Raw genomic sequence first — 19,481 nt, 5'->3', positions numbered from 1 at the left:
ATATATCTATCAAATAACATCTTTCACGTGGAACCCGAGGACCACGCCCAGGTGCAGTTCCCATGGGAACTTCCGGTGTTAGACAATTACAGGAGTCTCTAAGAGTACGTACGGGTTGTACAAGTTAGCAACACACTGGTTTACGTCGGGCCTAAGGGTCAAAGGTCAAAATCTGCCATAATGGAGAATATCTACTTTTAGCTTTAACCTGGGGCACTTAACCTAGTTTTAATTAGATATGAGATTCTTCCTGATTTTCTTGAATTGGAATCCGGGAATAGAAAGAAAAGAGAGGAGAATTATAATTTTATACTGATAAGTTGAGCACTCTACCACTGAATTAACATGCCTTCAAATCTTTAAACTTGTTTTCAAATATACATTATGAACTGGAAATAAGGAAGACAGTTGTTTTTATGTACTTAAAAAGAGGAGGAACAAAAGTGAGCACTCTACTAATGATCTAACGTGTCCCTTAGGCATACATGCTTTGTGAATTCAAACTAACGAAGATAATTTGTTTTATAAACTTAGAGATAAGGAAGTCTCTCTTTACACTACAAGGAAACAAGCATATCTCTTTACACTATAATCTAACTAAGCTAACTTTTCACAATTCAAACGAGACGACAAACTTCTTTTCTCTTGATAACGAATCTTCGAATAAAATAAGATGAGAATACACTTACAAATCTTTAAAGCAAAGACGAGCACTGCTTTTATAATATTTCGTTTCCTTTATCATGCTTCATTTTTTCGTTGTATTCATTCAAAACAGGTCCACAATGTCAACGTTCAATTTAGCCACAATACCCATCGGGGAGAGAGTTAATATAGTTTTAGCTGCATTTTTCTGTTATTCAATATGTACAACCGCTGAATTGCTAGGGATGCGCACGAGACGAGTCGAGACAGAATTTTCCTGACAGAATTCGAGTCGAGACAAAGCTCTTCCAATAGAGAAGAATACATTTTTTCAGTCGAGATATCACTTTCACAGCACATTTTCGAGACGAGACAGCCTCAAATCTTGTCTCGTGCGCATCCCTATGAATTGTGGGACGATGAAGAACGTCTTCTCATAGCACTTCAGCACCGAGGCTTTATTACCATTGAGCTCAGCGACCCCGAAAACTATGGATTTAACACTACTATCGATAATTTTGAATTATTATTTTTAAATGTCTTGCCCCCACATTGTATTGATTTAAATTATGGAATCAATGTTGCCAGATACGAAGATTAAGAAGTAACGTGTCTATGCTCCAAAAGTAGTGGATTAGAACTATTTGTTTCCCAAATATATAGAAATGAATTACAATAAAACCAGTAGCGTACGCAGGATTTATTTTCGGGAGGGGGGGGGCTGAAATCAGTTGTGAAGAATATAGTACATACAGTAGCTAAATGAACATTTGTCAAATAACATGACACAGTAGGTTGGAATAAATCGCTGGATAGATGACACACATTCCTGGTGCGCAGGGACACACAGAAATGTTTTCGCTCTCTCTCTCTCTCTCTCTCTCTCTCTTTTTTTACAAAATTAGCATAATTTTAGGGGCAATTAGTAATTATGTACATTTCCTACTTTAGTCGCAGCTTCGATGAATCCCCCTGAAAATATTTTTTCCTGTTGATGTGCAACTTTTTTTTTAATTTAGGAAAGAAACCAAGTAGCCGTAACAACAAAATATTTAGTATATTCGGCATATTTGCTACATCCATTCAGAACGAGAACATCGGTGTCTCACAAAAAAGTAACTTTGTAAAGCGATAATTCCATTTAACATATATCTACCAAAAACAACTGTGCACTTACAAGTTAAATTATTTTACTACAATACCGAGCTTAATCTAAAACAAAAGCTTTTTTATTTAAACAAAATCCTCTTTCCATTAGTATAATTTATTTCTATATCTATAGTAGTGTATATAACGAAGGCAATTGGTCAAAGTATCGTAATAGATAATGTAAGCTCTTGTAGGAAGAGGACTGTAGAAAGCAATAATGTTTTATATAAAATACTCGTAATTTATACACAGGTTTTATAAAGCGAGTTGCAAACGTCTTGCGTTCCAGATCCAGCAAAATGGTCGATGACATGATCATTTGTGATTTCTAAAGCCAAGTCTCTATGAATAGAGAGTAACGCAATTCCATTCAATCTATTTTCACTTGTTGTGCTCCTCAAATACGTTTTAATTAATTTTAGTTTCGAAAAGCTTCATTCAACTGAAGCTGTAGAAACAGGAAGTATAAGAAGTATTTTTAATAGTATGCTTATATTTGGGAAAATATTTTCATCGCATTCGTCTAATGCGGCAAGAACACTTCCAAGTTTTTCTTCTGATTTCCACTTTTGTCTCCATAAATCCCACGCTCCCAAAAGTACTTCCTCGTAAGAGTCAGTCGAACTTTATCAAACGGCACATCACAGTTAGCTGGTATGAGATACAGAAGAGATGACACAGTATCCTGGTGAGCCTTTCATCTAGAGAAGAAATCATGTCGTCTAAGCATGATATAAAAAGTGTCACTCTATAATATGTTTCGGGTCTTTACAAGGTGGATTGGCTCGATTCTTTTGGAGACTAACTGTTCTTGGAATTGTTATTCCAACGAGCTGCAAGTTCCAGAGAATCTTTGAACAGTTTGTGAAACTCAGTTATACGTGATTTTGTGCCAAATCATGTATAACTTCTCTTGCCATTTTTACTTTTTCTAATGCACTACATAAATCGATGCCTTTCGTTTGAAGGTATTTTGAAAGATTGTAGATCAGTCCCAACAATTTTGATGTGACAATCAGAGCTAGAATGAAGGACGGTGTTCCAATGCTATTTAAAATTAATAATGCTTTCTTCGAATGTTCACCAGATAGTTGGTTAACGCACTCAAGGGCTGAAACAATTGGTATAAGCATTTCTTTAAAAAGTAATACAGCATCATGCCTATCACACCATATCGTTTCACAAAGTGATTTCATTCTTGTATTATCACAGTCTGGTTTCAATTCTTTATTTTTTTTTAAATGGAGGTACGCTTTGCACTGGCTCGAAAAAATGAACACGTCTTTGATATTACGCCCATAGCGTTTCGAACAGCCTGAACTTTAAACGTATCAGATATACACAAATTTAAGCAATGACTCACACAATGCCTGTATATTGCTTTTGGAAAGGATTTCTTTAAAATAGCTTGGACACCTCTGAATTCGCCTCTCATGGTAGATGCTTCATCATAGCCTTGACCTCTCATATAGGTTAAATCAAGCCCGTGTTCTATGAGTTTTTCTTGCAATGTTCTTGCTAAACTTTGACCCGTGATATCGTAAACAGGCACAAAAGAAAGAAAGTCCTCTTTTATAGCAAAGGGTTTGGATTCAGTAATATATCTTAGGCACAATGAAAATTGTTGAATTTGAGAAATGTCTGTTGTTTCGTCAGCTAACACTGTGTAAAAAGGGCTCTGACACACTCCTTCTATAATCTTCTTTTGAATAAGGCTCCCAAAAGACTCAATCAATGCATTTTGTATTCTTGGACTTGTGTACATTGAGTTTCTTGCACTGTTCTCGAGTTGTTCTCTGAGTAGTAGGTCACCTCCGTTAACCCGATATCTTAAAAGGCTGCGGAAATTTCCATCGTTATTGACAGGTGTGATGAGGGATATACGTCCTGCATCGGAATGTCCTCGTAGAGGAATGTTTTGCATGCCACATAGTCTCACTGTCTCCACTATCCCATTCAACCTCAGCCGATTATCATCAATAACTTTCTTCCTTTTTACATCTAGTACTTGGTCGATTGGTACTTTCTTCTTTTTTGCGAAGTCTAAAAAAGGCCTTTCGGTGAGAACTGCATCTTTATGGTACTGGAGAGATTGGTGATTTCTAAATGATTCTAAAGCTTTTTTTTAAATTGGAAAAGGGCTTGGATATGAAGAGGCCAACGTTTTGATGAGAACCCCTTACCAACGTTTCCTTTATCTAAAAAAATACACAACTTTTACAATACAATCCACTTTTTATCTTCGAGTAGGCAAGCCACTTATACTCGTCCAGCCATTTTCTTTGAAAATGACGCTTGAAACCCCTAGAATCTTCAGTCGGAAACTGGTAGCTCAAAGGTGGTGTTCAAAGATGCTTCAATTTGTCCAATTTTTCCATATTGTTGAGTTCAACGTTAATGAAATTTGATACCGTTTACTGAAGAATGAACGTGTTCTCTGATTACGATAGAAATTGAACAAGGCCCGTCATAAATGGGTGTATCACCAACCCTAATAGCTTCTGATCTTGCGGAGAAGCTACATTCATCGTGAGTAAAGTTTATTGTGAAAGTGCCAGAATCAGCAGCAGCGAAGTCCGAACCTGTAGAAGTGACAAGTTCATCACACGCAAAGTCTGATCTTGAAGAAGTGCCAGCTTAATCCCCAGCGAAGTCTGATCTTGAAGAAGTGCCAGCTTCATCTCCAGCGAAATCTGATCTTGAAGAAGGGCCAGCTTCATCTGCAGCAAAGTCTGATCTTGAAGAAGGGCCAGCTTCCTCTACAGCGAAGTCTGATCTTGAAGAAGTGCCAGCTTCGTCTCCAGTATTTCCCTTCTTGCGGGGAGTAAAATAAGCCAGGATTGTTCTCTTCATCTGAAAAAAAATATAAGATAGACACATGAAGAAGCATCTCGAGACACTGATATCAAAAATAAAATTTGATTCTAATAACGTACCTATAACATACTTATCGGTTGGAAAAATCCATTGACGCCGCCATATAAGGGCAAGGCAATCTAAACGGGCCATTTTCTATTTCTTACAAAATATACTAATTCGTTAACAACTGAAATAGTATTTCACTAAGTATTTTTTCAGGGTTTTAAAACTGCTTCACATCGACTATGTAAAACCATTAACACTTAACATAACTGTTAGAATAACTAAATAGGGATATAACTAGGACTACGCACACGAAATAATGTCACTAGTTCGCTTACCTACGCATTAAAAATTGACATAAAAACAAAATTATTCTGCACACAGTATACGGCATTTTCAATATCCTTTTTATGCTTCAAAAGCTAAACCCCCACTTAATCGATGGCTAGCGCGCTCATTTTTGGTGCGCGTGGTCCTGGGTTTGATTCCCGATGAGGGTACTTTGAGTGCAATAGTTTGGAGTCCGCTTTATACTATAGCTCCCGTTCTTAATAGCCCAGCTGCTGACACAGGAGGTAAATCTTTCAACGAACAATTAAAAGCTAAAACTTAAATAAAAGACTTCTGACCAGAGTAATACACTTTTATTACAAAAACTAAAATAATGTTATAGATACGTTGTCGAAACTGTAACACATTATTTTAGATTTTGTAATAAAAGTGTATTACTCTGGTCAGAAGTTTTTAATTTAAGTTTTCTGATAATTTCCAGTCATAATGAATAGAGTTAAAAGCTAAAACCTAATTGTATAGTGGACACAGTTAACTATCACTATCTCGAACAGAATCTTTCTGTTTGATTGAATTAACGTCCAATGTCAACAACGGGGCTATATAGTACGGCACCTACAATTTAAAGTTGGGCTCCAAACCACTGCGTTCCAAGAGTGCCCCACTGGGAATGAAACCCTGGACAACGTGCACCAAAGATGCGCGTGCCAGCCACTACGCTAAGAGGAGGCAGGAGAATCTTTTTGAAAGTCTTGAAAAGGAAAGGAGACTAATGCTCTCTCTAAACAACACCTTAAAACTGAAAATAACGTTGTCTACAAAATTAATAATCAATTTACTTTTTTGCAACACCCTTTCATTTATTTACCCAACCAAGGAGTAGTGAAATGCTAGTTGGATACGCGAAAGAGGTCGTTCAAGTTTATATAGGTATAAAGTTAAATGTTGTTTAAAAATAAAATATACAGATGTACTGTAATGACATATAATCACACGGTAGGAAAATACATGTATAAGGAATTAATAAGACTGTAAATAATGTATCATTGTTGTACTTGAAGCTAGAAAAATACATGTACAAGGTAATTTTTTTTATTGGGTTCACTTCTGTACTTGCTTGACTAGAAACTCCAGAAATCCTTAAGAACAGTTCCCCATACCAACTCCCCCCCCCCTTGTATTCTATGCATGAGATCTTCATAAAGTGAATTTGTGTTTTTCGAACTATTCTAATTATTAAGAACAAAAATGACCTGAACAAATCACTTTTTAAAGCTTGTCTACAAAAGTGCTAGACGCGACCTTGGTTGAGGGAACTGTTCTTCAGGATTATCGAAACCCCAACTGGTTTATGAAAATTTCGAAAGCTTTTTTGAACCACGTTTGTGTGGCCCGTATAGTGTTCGTTGATTCAATTGATGCAATTTATGGGCACTCCGGTATCTACGGCCTTAAGCCCGTAATGATTGAGGGATGACGTCCCTCGGCAATCACACAATCCGAGGAAGGGGGAAGGAAGAAAGAAATGGGTGGGGAAGGAAGCGGCCTGGGACCTATATGTGAGGTACCATCCCGGCATTTGCCTGGGAGGAGTGAGGAAAACGCAGGAGAACTCAGGATGGCTGGCCTAAAAAAGCTGTTACACCTTTTCGACCGAGTGATCACACTGGGAATCGAACCCGGGACCGCTCGCACTAAAGGCGAGAGCGTTAGCGACTACGCCTCGCGGGACCACCCTACAGTGTTCGTGCAAATATAACTACTCTTGCAAGCAGCTGTGTTCGAAGCACTGAGCCGAATTTCCTCCAGAAGATGGGTTCCATGAAAAAACAATGAATAATAACAACTTCACTGATTTTTAGTACATTCTTAAATATTTGCAGAACCTATTATGATCTTTAACCAGGGACGTAGCCAGGATTTGGTTTCGGAAGGGTCCGTTGGCTAGAAGTTCATTTCAAGGAGGTCCTCCCCCGGAAAAATTTGGAAGGAAAATGCGACTTTAGGCCTTATTTTTAACAACTTCCATAAATTTCGGAGGGGGTACAGACCCCCTGGGCCTTCCTTGGCTCCGTCCCTGTCATTAACATGTAACTGATTGTGTACCCGTAATTCAGATTCAGAAAAGATACTCGAATAAAAAAGTTGGATGATAAATTAGTTGGATTGAATAAAGCGCTTTCTTAAATTCTATCCATATTTGCTGGATGAAGCCAGCTTGTATATTTCCATCGTTGGTGAGCTGTCAAAACCGGGAAGGAAAACATGGACCACCTAACAATACAGGTAAACATATAGGAGATGTAAATGTTTCGTAAACACAACATGGCAATTTACACAGCCTACTGCAGAGAAAATATTCTGCGGACGCCCATCATCATTCATAATTGAATGTAACTACACTTTTATTGAACTTACCTGTAACTCTCTTTCCTTTCTGGTTTCTTTTACAAAGATGATTTTTCTTAGGCTGATCCTCCGCGAGAATTCTTCAATCACGAAACACTATTTAAACAAAGATTTTAAAACTCTCCCTGACGTTTCCCTCTCGTACTCACTTCTGGAAGTTCTAGATAATAGAAGCAGATAAGCCCAAGATTGCAACAAAAGAAGACTTGACCAATGAGAAGGCGAGCTTTCATCATATGAAGAGATAATTATAGCTTACGATCATTCGCGCGAAACGGGGAGACAATGTCGTCTTCTTCAATGGAAGGAGCAAGGGGGATGAATTTCCCGTAACCAAATTCCGCAATTCAAGACCATTATCAATGATACACCTCGTGTGCCGAACAGCCCTTCGGGCACTGTCCTCTTTTTCGAAGTCACCATCTAGAATGAGAAGAATATTTAAAGCTACTCTATCGTTATCGTATGCAGCTGTTTATTTTCCTTTGATAAACACAAAACAATTCTCGCCTCTCAGTTTTTTTTTAATGGAATAAACATTTTACTTGCACAGTAAAAACACAAGTTTCCGTAGTCAAGAAAGAATAAGATACAGTAGTTATTCCATTAATTTCATTGCTTCAGAATAACTACCTTTCAACTAGATCATAATAATAATAATAATAATAATAATAATAATAATAATAATAATAATAATAATAATAATAATAATAATAATAATATGATTTTCGGCAAGAACTTATGTAGTTAGGATTTTACGTTAAGCTGTAGTTTAACGTCTCATATAGCTTTGTTGCTGAACGGGACTCCAAATCACAAAACACTCGCCTTGTTTTCATCTGTTTATATTTATTAAATGTTAAATTACTTACAAGTCTCGAATGGGAGTATAAGAAAGACGAACTATCAAACACGTTAAGTTTTTTGAGGGGGACAATTTTATAGTTTTTTTCTGTAGTCAGCTTGTGATTCCTCGCTTTTTCTTCAAGTCCTCTTCAGAAGGCTGGCCCTTGGGAACCACTGGTTTAAAGTTTAAGGCGAAGTAAAGTTGACCATGGTATATTCATTCTAAAGAAAAACAGGGTTAACTTTACATTGTCTAGAACTACATGGTGACTATATCATTAACGTACGCGTCTTTAGCCCAGGAGATCCGGATTCGATTCCCGGCGTAATCTCATGTTGTTCAGATTCCGCGTGAAGCAGTAAGTCCATGTCTCATTATAACCTTGGTGTTGAAAGGGATGCTAAACTCCAACGAAATATAATGCAATTCATATTGTATGTTCCAGTTGGTATCCTTATATGGTTCATAAAGAATACTAGCTAATAATGGCCACCTAGTTCAGTTTGGTGGGTATTTCTCGTGCAATTGAACCGAGCATGGCTTATCAATAACAACACTACAACACTATTTGCCGCAAAATACTTCTAAACCAGACCTACTTTTGAATGCAAATAAAGACGAACTGGAGCGTGTAATGTAAAGAAACATTTTTGTACATGGTAACAGTAACAAGGCCAAGACGTTTTCAATTTTAAATCATCAATTGAGTGGAACCCAAGTTCTGTATATAAATTTGAAATCAAAAGAAGGTGTTGCATAACAAAGTGCACGATTTGTGCTAAAACCAGTGTATTCATTGTGAGCACCATCAGTTAATATTGCCTCTGTGATTTAATAAAAACGTTAAAATTGCAGTCAATAATAACATTCATGTGAAGTGCGTTTTATAACACTTTTATTTGGACGAAGACTTATTTAAGGATAATTTATTTGTACCGCGTAAGAAGTGAACATAAATCAAGGCAATGTATTTCACAAGTAATAATATTGACAATCTCCTCTCTCTGTTTTTAAATACACACACACACACACAAAACAGAGAAACGAAAGCAACAGGCATAGTAGCAGGTTGAACTTGAATCTTTCTGACGTCATAAGCACGTGGCCAATAAGAATGCCACTTCAGCCATGTACTGGACGAACCTCTTGGGATCGGCGAAAATGCTGACGGCGTTACTGTCTTCCTTTTTTTCATCATCTTCTGTTAACATTCTATTTTCATTTCCTATTATTTCTAGTAATATTTCTTATTTCTCTTCTTTTTCTTTATCTTCTTCAGGATGTGGAAATAATTCGTCAAGCCGAATCTGTATTTCTTTTAGGTAAAATTCTTCTGCATTCTTTTCTTTTCCATTATAACCTTCTTTTATTATTTGTGAGAATGTTAAATTTCTTAACTCTTCATCGGATGTTATTTATTTTTTTCTTCTTCTTGTAACCACTTTTGATACAGGCGGATACTTCTTCTTCTTATGCTATCATTCTACTACTTTCATTTTCTAATATTTCTCATAATTCTTTATATTTATCTTCTTCTTCTACAGCTTCGTACATAATCTGTTCTTTTTCTTCTTCTTCCCCTTTTTAATTTCATTATTTGCATCTTTTTCTTCTTCTTCTTCGCAATTACATCTGTTGGCAATCTTACTTCATTTTATTATTTTTCACTACTTCCTTGTGTGTTCCTTTCTTCTTCCTATTATCATCTTCTTCCTTATGTACGCCTTCCTTCCTCTCATCATCATTAGCATCATCTTCTTCTACCCCGATTACATCATCTATTTCCATTGGAAGAACTTGCGTCCCTTTATTTCGTGTGTACTCTTCTTCTTCTTGCGGCCCCGCGTAGCGTAGTCGCTAACGCTCTCGCGTTCGGTGCGAGGGGTCCCAGGTTCGATTCCTGGTGGGATCACTCGGTCAAAAAAGTGTAACACGCTTTTTCAGGCCAGCCACCCTGAATGTTTTCCTCATACACATCAGGCAAATGCCGGGGTGGTGCCTAACTTATAGGTCCCAGGCCTCTTCCTTCCTTCACTTTCCCCGGATTGTGTGCTCGCCGTGGGACGTCATTACTCAAATCGTGACAGGCTAAATGGAATTAGATGGAGAAAGCCCTGAAATCTAAATCCTAAATCCTTCTTCTCCGTCGTTAATAAACTCTGTAATATCTTTTAATAGTTCTTGCATACTCTACTTGTTTTCCATTTTATTACCTTATATGCATATAAGTATATGAAACGAATATTCCCCTATATGTATATAAGTATTTGAAAAAGGATATATAAGTATTTAAAAAAGGATATTTCCATATATTTATGTAAGTATTTAAAAAGGAATAACGATAATGAAAAGGAAAAAGAAGTATACCCTTGCCTTTGTTTGTTTCTATTCAACCTAAAATAAAAAAAATCATCTTGTTACCTATTCCAAATAATTATAAAACACTGTATATACATAGATTTCAAAATAGTTATAAAACACTGTATATACATAAGAAAAAGGTAAGACAGAACTTTATGATGTCGAGGAAACGAAAGTATACCCTAAAACTAACTAAATTACTTACTCGGGACCATTCCAGTATCACACGTGTACTAAAAATTTTTTTTTTTTTACTTCTGCGATTATGAACTTTTCTTTCGTATTCATAAAATAAACCACGTGAGAGAAACACGTGTATGTTATCACTTTGCTTCATGTGTGTTTTCTGATGGAAAAATACCCTGTGCGTGGTTTTTTCTACTTATTCTTCCGGAGTTTCGACATTAATCTCAGCGACCACGTAAACTATGGATTTGACGCTAATATCGACTGTTTTGGATTAATTTTTACATATCTCGCTATCCCGAGTAACTACGGTAGTCGAATGGGATGAATGCGAATGGAGTTTCTCCATTCATCTCAGCGACCACGAAAACTATGAATTCAACAGTAATATCAGTCATTTTCTACACTGTATCACGGAGTACTCCCATTTCCTCTTAGTTTCTTCTAGCATCATTCAATTGTTTTAATCATTGTCTCCTTTAGCGAAATGACATAATCATAGAACGTTACATCAGCACAAATTTACTTGCGAGAGATCGAACTAAGGACATTATGCAATAGATGTAAGCGCTCTGGTCTATCACTAAGCCACCATGCCCTTCAGCTAAGAAATAAACTTGACCTAATCTGTTCCCTGCTTTCTTTTCTAAAACTCAACGAAATGATGCGATTAGCATGTAGATATTCAACTTAGAATTGTTACATCAACTTTTTATAACATTATTGACTTTCCCCGAAAGCCGCTACTGTATGTCTCGGGGTACTTTCTCTTTCCACATTGTATTCCATCATCATTCACTTGCCTTAATCATGTGTTCCCCTTAGCGTAAGGGGACATACTTGTAGGACGTTAAATGGAAAGATTTCATCTCTCTCTCTCTATTGCGGGGCACGGTGTCTCAATGATAGTGGTGTTTACGGACACTCGTTCGATCATTCTATTTATATAACGCGAACTTGGATTTACAATTGAGCTCAGCGATCTCCAAAATATGGATTTGACACTAATATCGATCATTTTTGAACTATTATTTTTTACGCCTTGATACCATCACCCCGGTGGGTACCATCCTGATCCACAATCAAATGCACTGAATGCGATTGGAGTTTCACCATTAATCTCAGGGACCACGAAAGCTATGGATTCGACACTAATATCGACAGTTTTGGATTATTATTTTTACATGTTTCGATAACCCACCTTCTGTTAAGGGTGTTTGTTAACTCATGGGGATAAATTTGAAAGTAATCTGAACTCGAGTTTACCCAAATATTACAAACACGCCTCGTCTTGGTCTGAGACCATGACCAAATTTTGATAACTTTCGGTTCACTCTTCTAGTTCCCAGGCCGCATAGAGACAGACGGACAGGCAAACAGACTGTATTTTTATTTATATTACGTAAGTACAGGGGCACGGTTGTTCAATGTCAGAGCATTCATGTTTGATACGTGAAGTGCCAGAAACAAACACTGCATGTGTGCAGGTTTTTTTTTTGGCCTAAATCTTTCAGTTTAATAAGACCTATCATTTCATATTATCAAAGCTAAAACACACACATCTTCATTCATATTATTATTTTAATATACAACAAGTGAGGCGTCTTTTCGTTTAGCGTTCAGCATCTGCTCTCATACATGTCTCCAGACGTTTCCCATGCCAGCTAAGAACGGATTGAAATATGAAACATCAACAAACTAAACTAGATACTCTGTAATCTTATCTTTTGTTCTTGGAAGTATACAGCGTTTTATCTGCCTGTAAAGTACAGTATGTCTTTCTTTTACGTTCAATTCAATGTACAACGAAGACAAGGAGCTTTTTTATATACGAAACATTCACAGCTCAGTCAGATGCTAACCTTGTATTTGCTTGTATGTTTGTGTGTGTGTCCTTTTTTACCGTTCGAATTCATTGTCATTACCAAGTACTAGAAGACCATGAGTAATACACTTTATTCCTTGTTGTCTCTCGAGCTCCTTTGTAGCTAAACGAAGAGATAACACACAGTTTTAATGCTTCGGGCATAATCATGGGACGTAAATTTTTAAGTAATATTATTATTTATTTACTATTAATATTTCTAGGTTCTTTTATTTACTTACCTATTTTAATAAAAACAACAAGTGATCATACCTATTCAGAGCTAGTGAATCCAGCGGAGGACGAAACACCGAACACACACACTGTTACAAATACCAATCACAATTAATCTTTTCCAGTTCTATACAAGCTTTCATCACACACACACATACACAACCACTGATTACCTCCGAAATAAAACGTGTCTTTCATAAAAACATGTCATAACAAGAATCGGGGCTTTATTCTATGAAATCTAAGAACTAAGTACTTTCCCAGGTACTTCAGGTAAAAAAGTGACTTCGAAACATTAGTTAAAACAACATTCAATTTTCAACCACGTCTTAAAATATTCAAGGTTCCGTATCGTCATCATACCTTATCCACAACCAATTTCACGTGTCAACTCAAGGCCATACTCCAATTACGTCTACAAAATATTCGACTGCAGTATACGAATCCTCATTCTATGTCTTCAATAAACATAACATAATCTGATCCGGTGCTTCCTGTAAAAGCGATTTTGAATGAAATTATATATTCTCCTTAGCAACTAAGACCAAAATCGATGACTCTGAGCACCATCATCAGTTCTTCAATCATAACTTTCATGTGGAACCCAATATCCAATTTTCTATGGGAAGCTTCCATCATTGAATATCTCAGCATATTTCAGCCTCAGTTCATAGCCAACGATGAGCTGAGTCAAAAATAACTACCTAATACACGAACTATTTACTCAAGACATGGCAAATGACCATTGCACATAGCAACGACCAATAAACCATGTTTCATCTTGTTTATACATATCCAGACAGGGTCTAAGAGGGTATGTACGGGCCCTAACACTTACAAGGTACATTCGCGAAGTGTCCCCTCGGGATTCACGTAAAACTGAGTTAAATGCAAAGTTCTCCATGGCTTAATGTGTATTGTACTAATTTTAGCGGCCCATATAGGTAATTTGCATATTTATGGGCCTTCATTTACCCGGAATGCAATCATACACTACTATAACGATCGGTCGCAAAATTGCTTTTATTTTCTTTAGATGTAACTGAACATGAATTCGGGCATATGGAAAACAAATTGGATCAAGTACTGCTTCTCTGACACGTATTATCCACACCGGTCGCCATATTGAATTCAACTTTCGGTTTTTCAAATGGGAATAGGTGCATGTGATACATCAGATTCATATAAAATTTTCTCATAAATTCATTGGTGTAGTGAGTTTTATTGTAGCTTGTACCATTTGCGAGATATTACATATTAAATACCACTAGGCACTTTGAGAATAGACAATGCAAAGTAATATGAGTTACGCTTACGTTTTTGATGTTGACAAATCAAAACAATTTCTAACTGGAAAAGTATTGTAGGTATAAACAAACTCTCTATAACATTGGTGTCATAATCTTACAACATTTCTGTGAGTGATTGTTATTACTTCCATGTTATACTACGAACAAGGAATTATTGTATTACGAACAAAATACCTAATGTAAATCTAGGTACGACCAGATTTTGGTGAAGATCTACCATATCCTATATCCTATTTACGTCTGTGTGTATGTACGTTCAGAAAAAATTTCGTCAACAACAAATCACGTAAAAGATCAAATATACATACGGGGCTCTGCACAACTTTTTAATGGTTGAATATGTGAAGTGCCTCACATTTAACACGCAACATCTTGCAAATAGTACAAGCTACCGCAAAACTCACTACACCAATGAATTTCCGAGAAAATGTTATATGAATTTGATGTATCACATGTACCTATTCCCATTTGAAAAACCGAAAGTTGAATCCAATATGGCGGATCCAAGATGGCGACTGGTGTGGATAATACATGTCAGAGAAGCAGTACTTGATCAAATTTGTTTTGCATATGCCCACATTCATATTCAGTTACATCTAAAGAAACTAAAAGCAATTTTGTGACCAAGCGTTATAGTAGTGTATGAATTCCGGATATATGAAGGCTCTTAAATATGCAAATTACCATATGGGCCGCTAAAATTAGTACAATACACTTTGGGCCGCGGTGAACTTTGCATTTAAATAAATTTTAGACGAATCCCGAGGGGACACTTCGCGAATGTACCTTGTCAGTAAGTTCTTCAATATATATTTACCAAATAACATCTTTCAAGTGGAATTGAAGACTACAATCACGCCAGTGTCCAGTTCCCATGGGAACTTCCGGTGTTGGACAATTACAGGCGTCTCTAAGAGCATGTACGAGTCTTACCAGTTAGCAACACACTGGTTTACGTCGGGCCTAAGGGTCAAAGGTCAAAATCTGGCATAATGGAAAATATCTACTGACCTGCTCAAAATAAGTTTCTGCATACTTTCCTGTTTGGATGATTGTATTTGTCCAGTAAAAATCAGAGTTTGTGCTCAATAGTTAATTAGTTATAAATAGAGAGAGGCAAGTATGAAGAAAAGATAAGAAAATATGAAAATCAAAAGTGCAAAATGTGAAATATAAAGTTTTGCTAATGTACTTTCTAAATATGATTTTATATGTATACATCACCTGACATTTATGTCGCATATTCATTAACTTTCCTAATTCCTGATGAGGTCGTTCGTTCGAAAAGGTCTAATAGGTTTTTTAAACCAACCAGAGTGAGGGTTTCCTTATTGACACCAGGAAAATGCCCGGATGGTACCTAACATACAGGTCCCAGCCCGCTTCCTTCCTTCCCGTTTTTCCCGGATAGTGTGCTCGCCGGTTACCGAAGGTCATTCCTCATACGTGATGTGATTAAGGCCGTAGATGTCGCTAATATATGAATAAAGTGAATAAATAAACGTTTATATAACTTATCGGGCATAGGTTTACACCATTATCTGTTATACTATTACATAAAAGATAGAAGTGAATCACTTATGGTTACCCACATCACACTACTATAAGTAAAATCATGCAGTCTGGACAGAGATTTTGATAAGAAAACAACGATAAGAGAGGTTTTCTGACACATGTATCCCAGGGGAGGAAAAGGAGGCTCATTAAAAAAAACTTTCCTATTAAAAATAACTGAACACATGTTTCAGAGTTTTTGAAAATTTCACGTTTGAAGAAGGAATGGAGCAGGATTTACAATATTTAAATTTACCACTATTTACGTAGACAATAGAGCATGTGAGGATTTGCTTAAGTTGAAGGTAAAATTTCGATATTTAAACTCTTGCATGAAGATAATGCAATACGTGTTTGAGCGTCTTCGAAAATCTATTATGGTACCATCAAACAATTAGATGTTTGTTCCGATTGTCACACAAGACATTGTTTAAAAGTTGAAATTTCATATTTTGTCTTTCTTTAGTTCTAAGGTATTAATCAGAAGTGGTAGAGAGAACGATGAAATTTTACCAGAGCTCTTTCTGTATCATAAATCACAAAACCATTCATGACAATATGTCTGTCCTTGGATATTTGTATTTGTGTAAAACCAGTGCTGAGTAAGTTACTTGTAAAAATGTAACGCGTTACAAATTACTTTACTATTCCTTAAAATATAACACGTTACTTGCTCCGAAACTTTGAATATATATAAAAACACTATTTTAATTTTACGTAATACTATTATTATTATCATTATTATTATTATTGTACATTTTGATTTTCCTCAATCATCGTAAATGCTTAGAATCGTGGGTTGATATTAATAGCGCTACTATATAATTTCATTCGGACAGAAAGCATTAATATAATATTAAGCGCACGCGTTAATATTTGGACAATAGCTTGAGCCCAAATATTCGTGTGTGTGCTGTTTTCGTCTACATTGGAAATATAACTACCAAAAAACACGTTTATATGCTTCCTGAAGTTTGAGGATGAATTTCTAGCTGTTGATAAATATTTCGCGCCGGGGCACTTCAGACACTTTACTTTTAAATTCTGTCCACCATCTTCAGTTTTTAAGAAAAAGTATTTTTTTAAATGATCGGACGATAAAAATATTTTCGTTCTCCATCTTTATAAAAATAACACCAAACAAAGTAAACTAGACTACCATTGCACTCTCAGTTCGCTCACTGAATGTATTGATTTGGAACTGTTAAAATGTATGATAAAATCTTCATGTGCTTGCAATCAGTACACGTGATTTCACTGAGGCTGTGTTCATCTTCCAAAAACAGTAAGTGGCACTAAGACCATACCTGTTTCTCTGTGTACCAGTGATTGACTGTCGGTCACTGACATAGTTAATGCTTCATTGATCCATTCTGAAAATTAACTCAAAGGAAAGGAAAGAAACATTTGTTCCCGAAAAAATATCCATACATGGTCATTCACGGGAAGACCGATAGTTGGGGAATTCCGACACTTCTAAGCTTACAACGCTGTCAATTCTACCTGGAAATGAAAGTGTTGACGAAATCAGTACTACGTGAAACTATGGGGTGTATGAAATGTGCGAGTGCCACTTAACTCGAAGTGGCAACACTGCTACGATTAGAGTGTCGTGTGGGCAGGAGACAAGTGACGAACGTAGTGTGTTTCGCAGATGTATACGAGTCAGTTCAACACTGCTGCGGTCCCATATTACGGTGTGTGTGGCGACTAGATATTTTAAAAATGATTGTTGTGTAAAATACCACCCTAACGCAATGTTCACGCGTGCAGAACGGCATATGTTTATCAAATTCCAGGTGGCACGAGGGCGAAATGCTAGGACGATTCAAAGAGGATTAGTAGAGGCCTTTGGTGAAGCTGCTCTACCGTATCGGACAGTGGCGAGATGGGTTGAGTTGATTTTGAGTTTATCGTCCCGTTCAGCAGCGAGGCTATATGAGACGTATACCTATTGATTAACGTGGAATCCGAACCACATGAGCTCCCGCCGGGAATCGAACCCGGGTTTCCCACGCCAAAGGCTCGTACGCTAACCGCTTAGCCTCGAAGGAGCTCAGTGGCGAGATGGGTTGCAGCATTTCAGGCGCGACGACAGTCAAGAGATAAAATGCACGGTGGAGGCATATGCGAACGACGACGGACGAAATTCATCTTACAAGTCTACGGACACTGCTTGACGGTGATCGGCGCTGGACTTGTAGTGAATTGGCACAGGAGCTGAACATTTCTTCCGGATCAGTGTTCCGCATGCTAACACAAGATCTTTGCATGCGGAAAATTGCAGGCAGATGGGTACCCCATGCTCTGTCCGAGGTTCAAAAGTGGCATAGTTGGGAATGTGCGCACCTACACCTTCAACGTTACAATGAGGAAGGTGATGACTTCTTTCACCGCATTATTGCAAGTGACGAAACGTGGGGAAGATCATACGAGCCTGAATTGAAACGTCAGTCGAGTAAATAGCGCCACCCAGAATCTCCACGACCGAAAAAGCTTAGGCAAGAGCCAGCAAACGTGAAGGTGATGATGATAATGTCATACACCACGAAAGCATTATCCTGTCACATCAAGTTACACCGGGCGATACTGTCAATGCAGCATACTATGCTTCATATCTCAGTCACCATTTGCGACCATCATTGCGGCGCAAACGTGCACACCTCCTGGAATCTGCACCAATTCTCCTACACGACAATGCCATATACCATACAGCCAATCCAGTACGACGATGGGGCTGGGATATACTGGAGCACCCCCATACTCCCCGGATATAAACCCCAGTGATTTTGATATTTTCCCAAAAATGAAAGAACCTCTCAGGGACAAACATTTCAGAGACATTCACAGCATTGTTCATGCCTTAAGGAGCACAGTCAACACCCTCTCGCAAAGTGGGGCTTTGACAGGTATTCAAAGGTTACCAGACATCTGGCGAAGGGTTCAACAGGCTGACGGAGACTACATCGAGGAAATGTAAGCTTCTTGAGGTGAGTGATGAACTACATTCCATTTCACAACTATGTTGCCACTTCGAGTTAAATGACCCTCGTATATCTGTAGAAGTTTACAAATAAGTAGAATAATTTGACGAGAAGGGTCTAAATTCATAAGGTAAGGTGTGAGAGATACGTGAGAAGTCAAGGGTTATTGTGAACTTTTAGTATGTTATGTTAAGCTCGTGTTTGGAAGCAACAGTTGTATTGTTCAGTACACATGGTGGACAGTATGCAGCTTAAAGTTCTGTAATCACACGTAGTTGGTTCATCAGTGTGCAGTGTTTCTAACTTGCAGAAAATATATTTAAGTGCAACATATACATTCGGGATACTTTCGACACTCACATTTGGGACACGTTCAACAGATGCATTTTTCGTTGTGATTTTTAATAATTTGTATATCAAAAACACTACATTAGTATCAACATATGGATAGCAGAATGTCTGCATCCTTTTTCCATTGCATCATGGCTCGAAATTACCCACGGAAAAGCATGAGATGCTCCTGAAATTTGAACAAAATGTCAGAAGCCATAGTGGCCGTAAAGAATTAAATGCTACTTGCTACTGCTTCAAGAGCTTTCCAAGTCCCTCGGATACATTACGTGACAGTTTATTCGAAGTTAACTACAAGAAACATTTCGGTAAACGTAGAACATTTGCTGAAGAAGACGAACACGCACTAGAAGAAAAGTTAATTCTATTAGACGTGTTGGGGTTCAACCAATAAAATAAGATGTGGTTGTGTAAAGCGAAGGACAATGGTGCCA

General features: G+C 37.3%; 2 protein-coding genes across 2 annotated transcripts in view; both read right to left on the bottom strand.

Annotated features, from left to right (window-relative positions):
• Window positions 1-3,031: 3,031 nt before the first annotated feature.
• LOC145675229 (52 kDa repressor of the inhibitor of the protein kinase-like) lies at window positions 3,032-3,718 on the bottom strand. Its single transcript, XM_081745611.1, has one exon. The coding sequence runs from the start codon at window positions 3,716-3,718 to the stop codon at window positions 3,032-3,034; it is 687 nt and encodes a 228-aa protein (XP_081601737.1).
• Window positions 3,719-3,900: 182 nt separating this feature from the next.
• Window positions 3,901-19,481, bottom strand: part of LOC145675004 (uncharacterized) — a 105,794-nt gene continuing 90,213 nt past the window's right edge. Inside the window, exon 3 of the mRNA XM_081745356.1 lies at window positions 3,901-4,647. Coding sequence (XP_081601482.1) covers window positions 4,644-4,647 — 4 coding nt within the window. The 3' untranslated portion in view covers window positions 3,901-4,643. The remainder of the gene's footprint in view (window positions 4,648-19,481) is intronic.

Source organism: Thermobia domestica, chromosome 18, assembly GCF_964235325.1.
Source record: "Thermobia domestica chromosome 18, izTheDome1.hap1.1, whole genome shotgun sequence".
Taxonomy (NCBI): domain Eukaryota; kingdom Metazoa; phylum Arthropoda; class Insecta; order Zygentoma; family Lepismatidae; genus Thermobia; species Thermobia domestica.
Note: the sequence above shows the minus strand (reverse complement) of the source record. Positions and strands in the feature narration are given on the sequence as shown.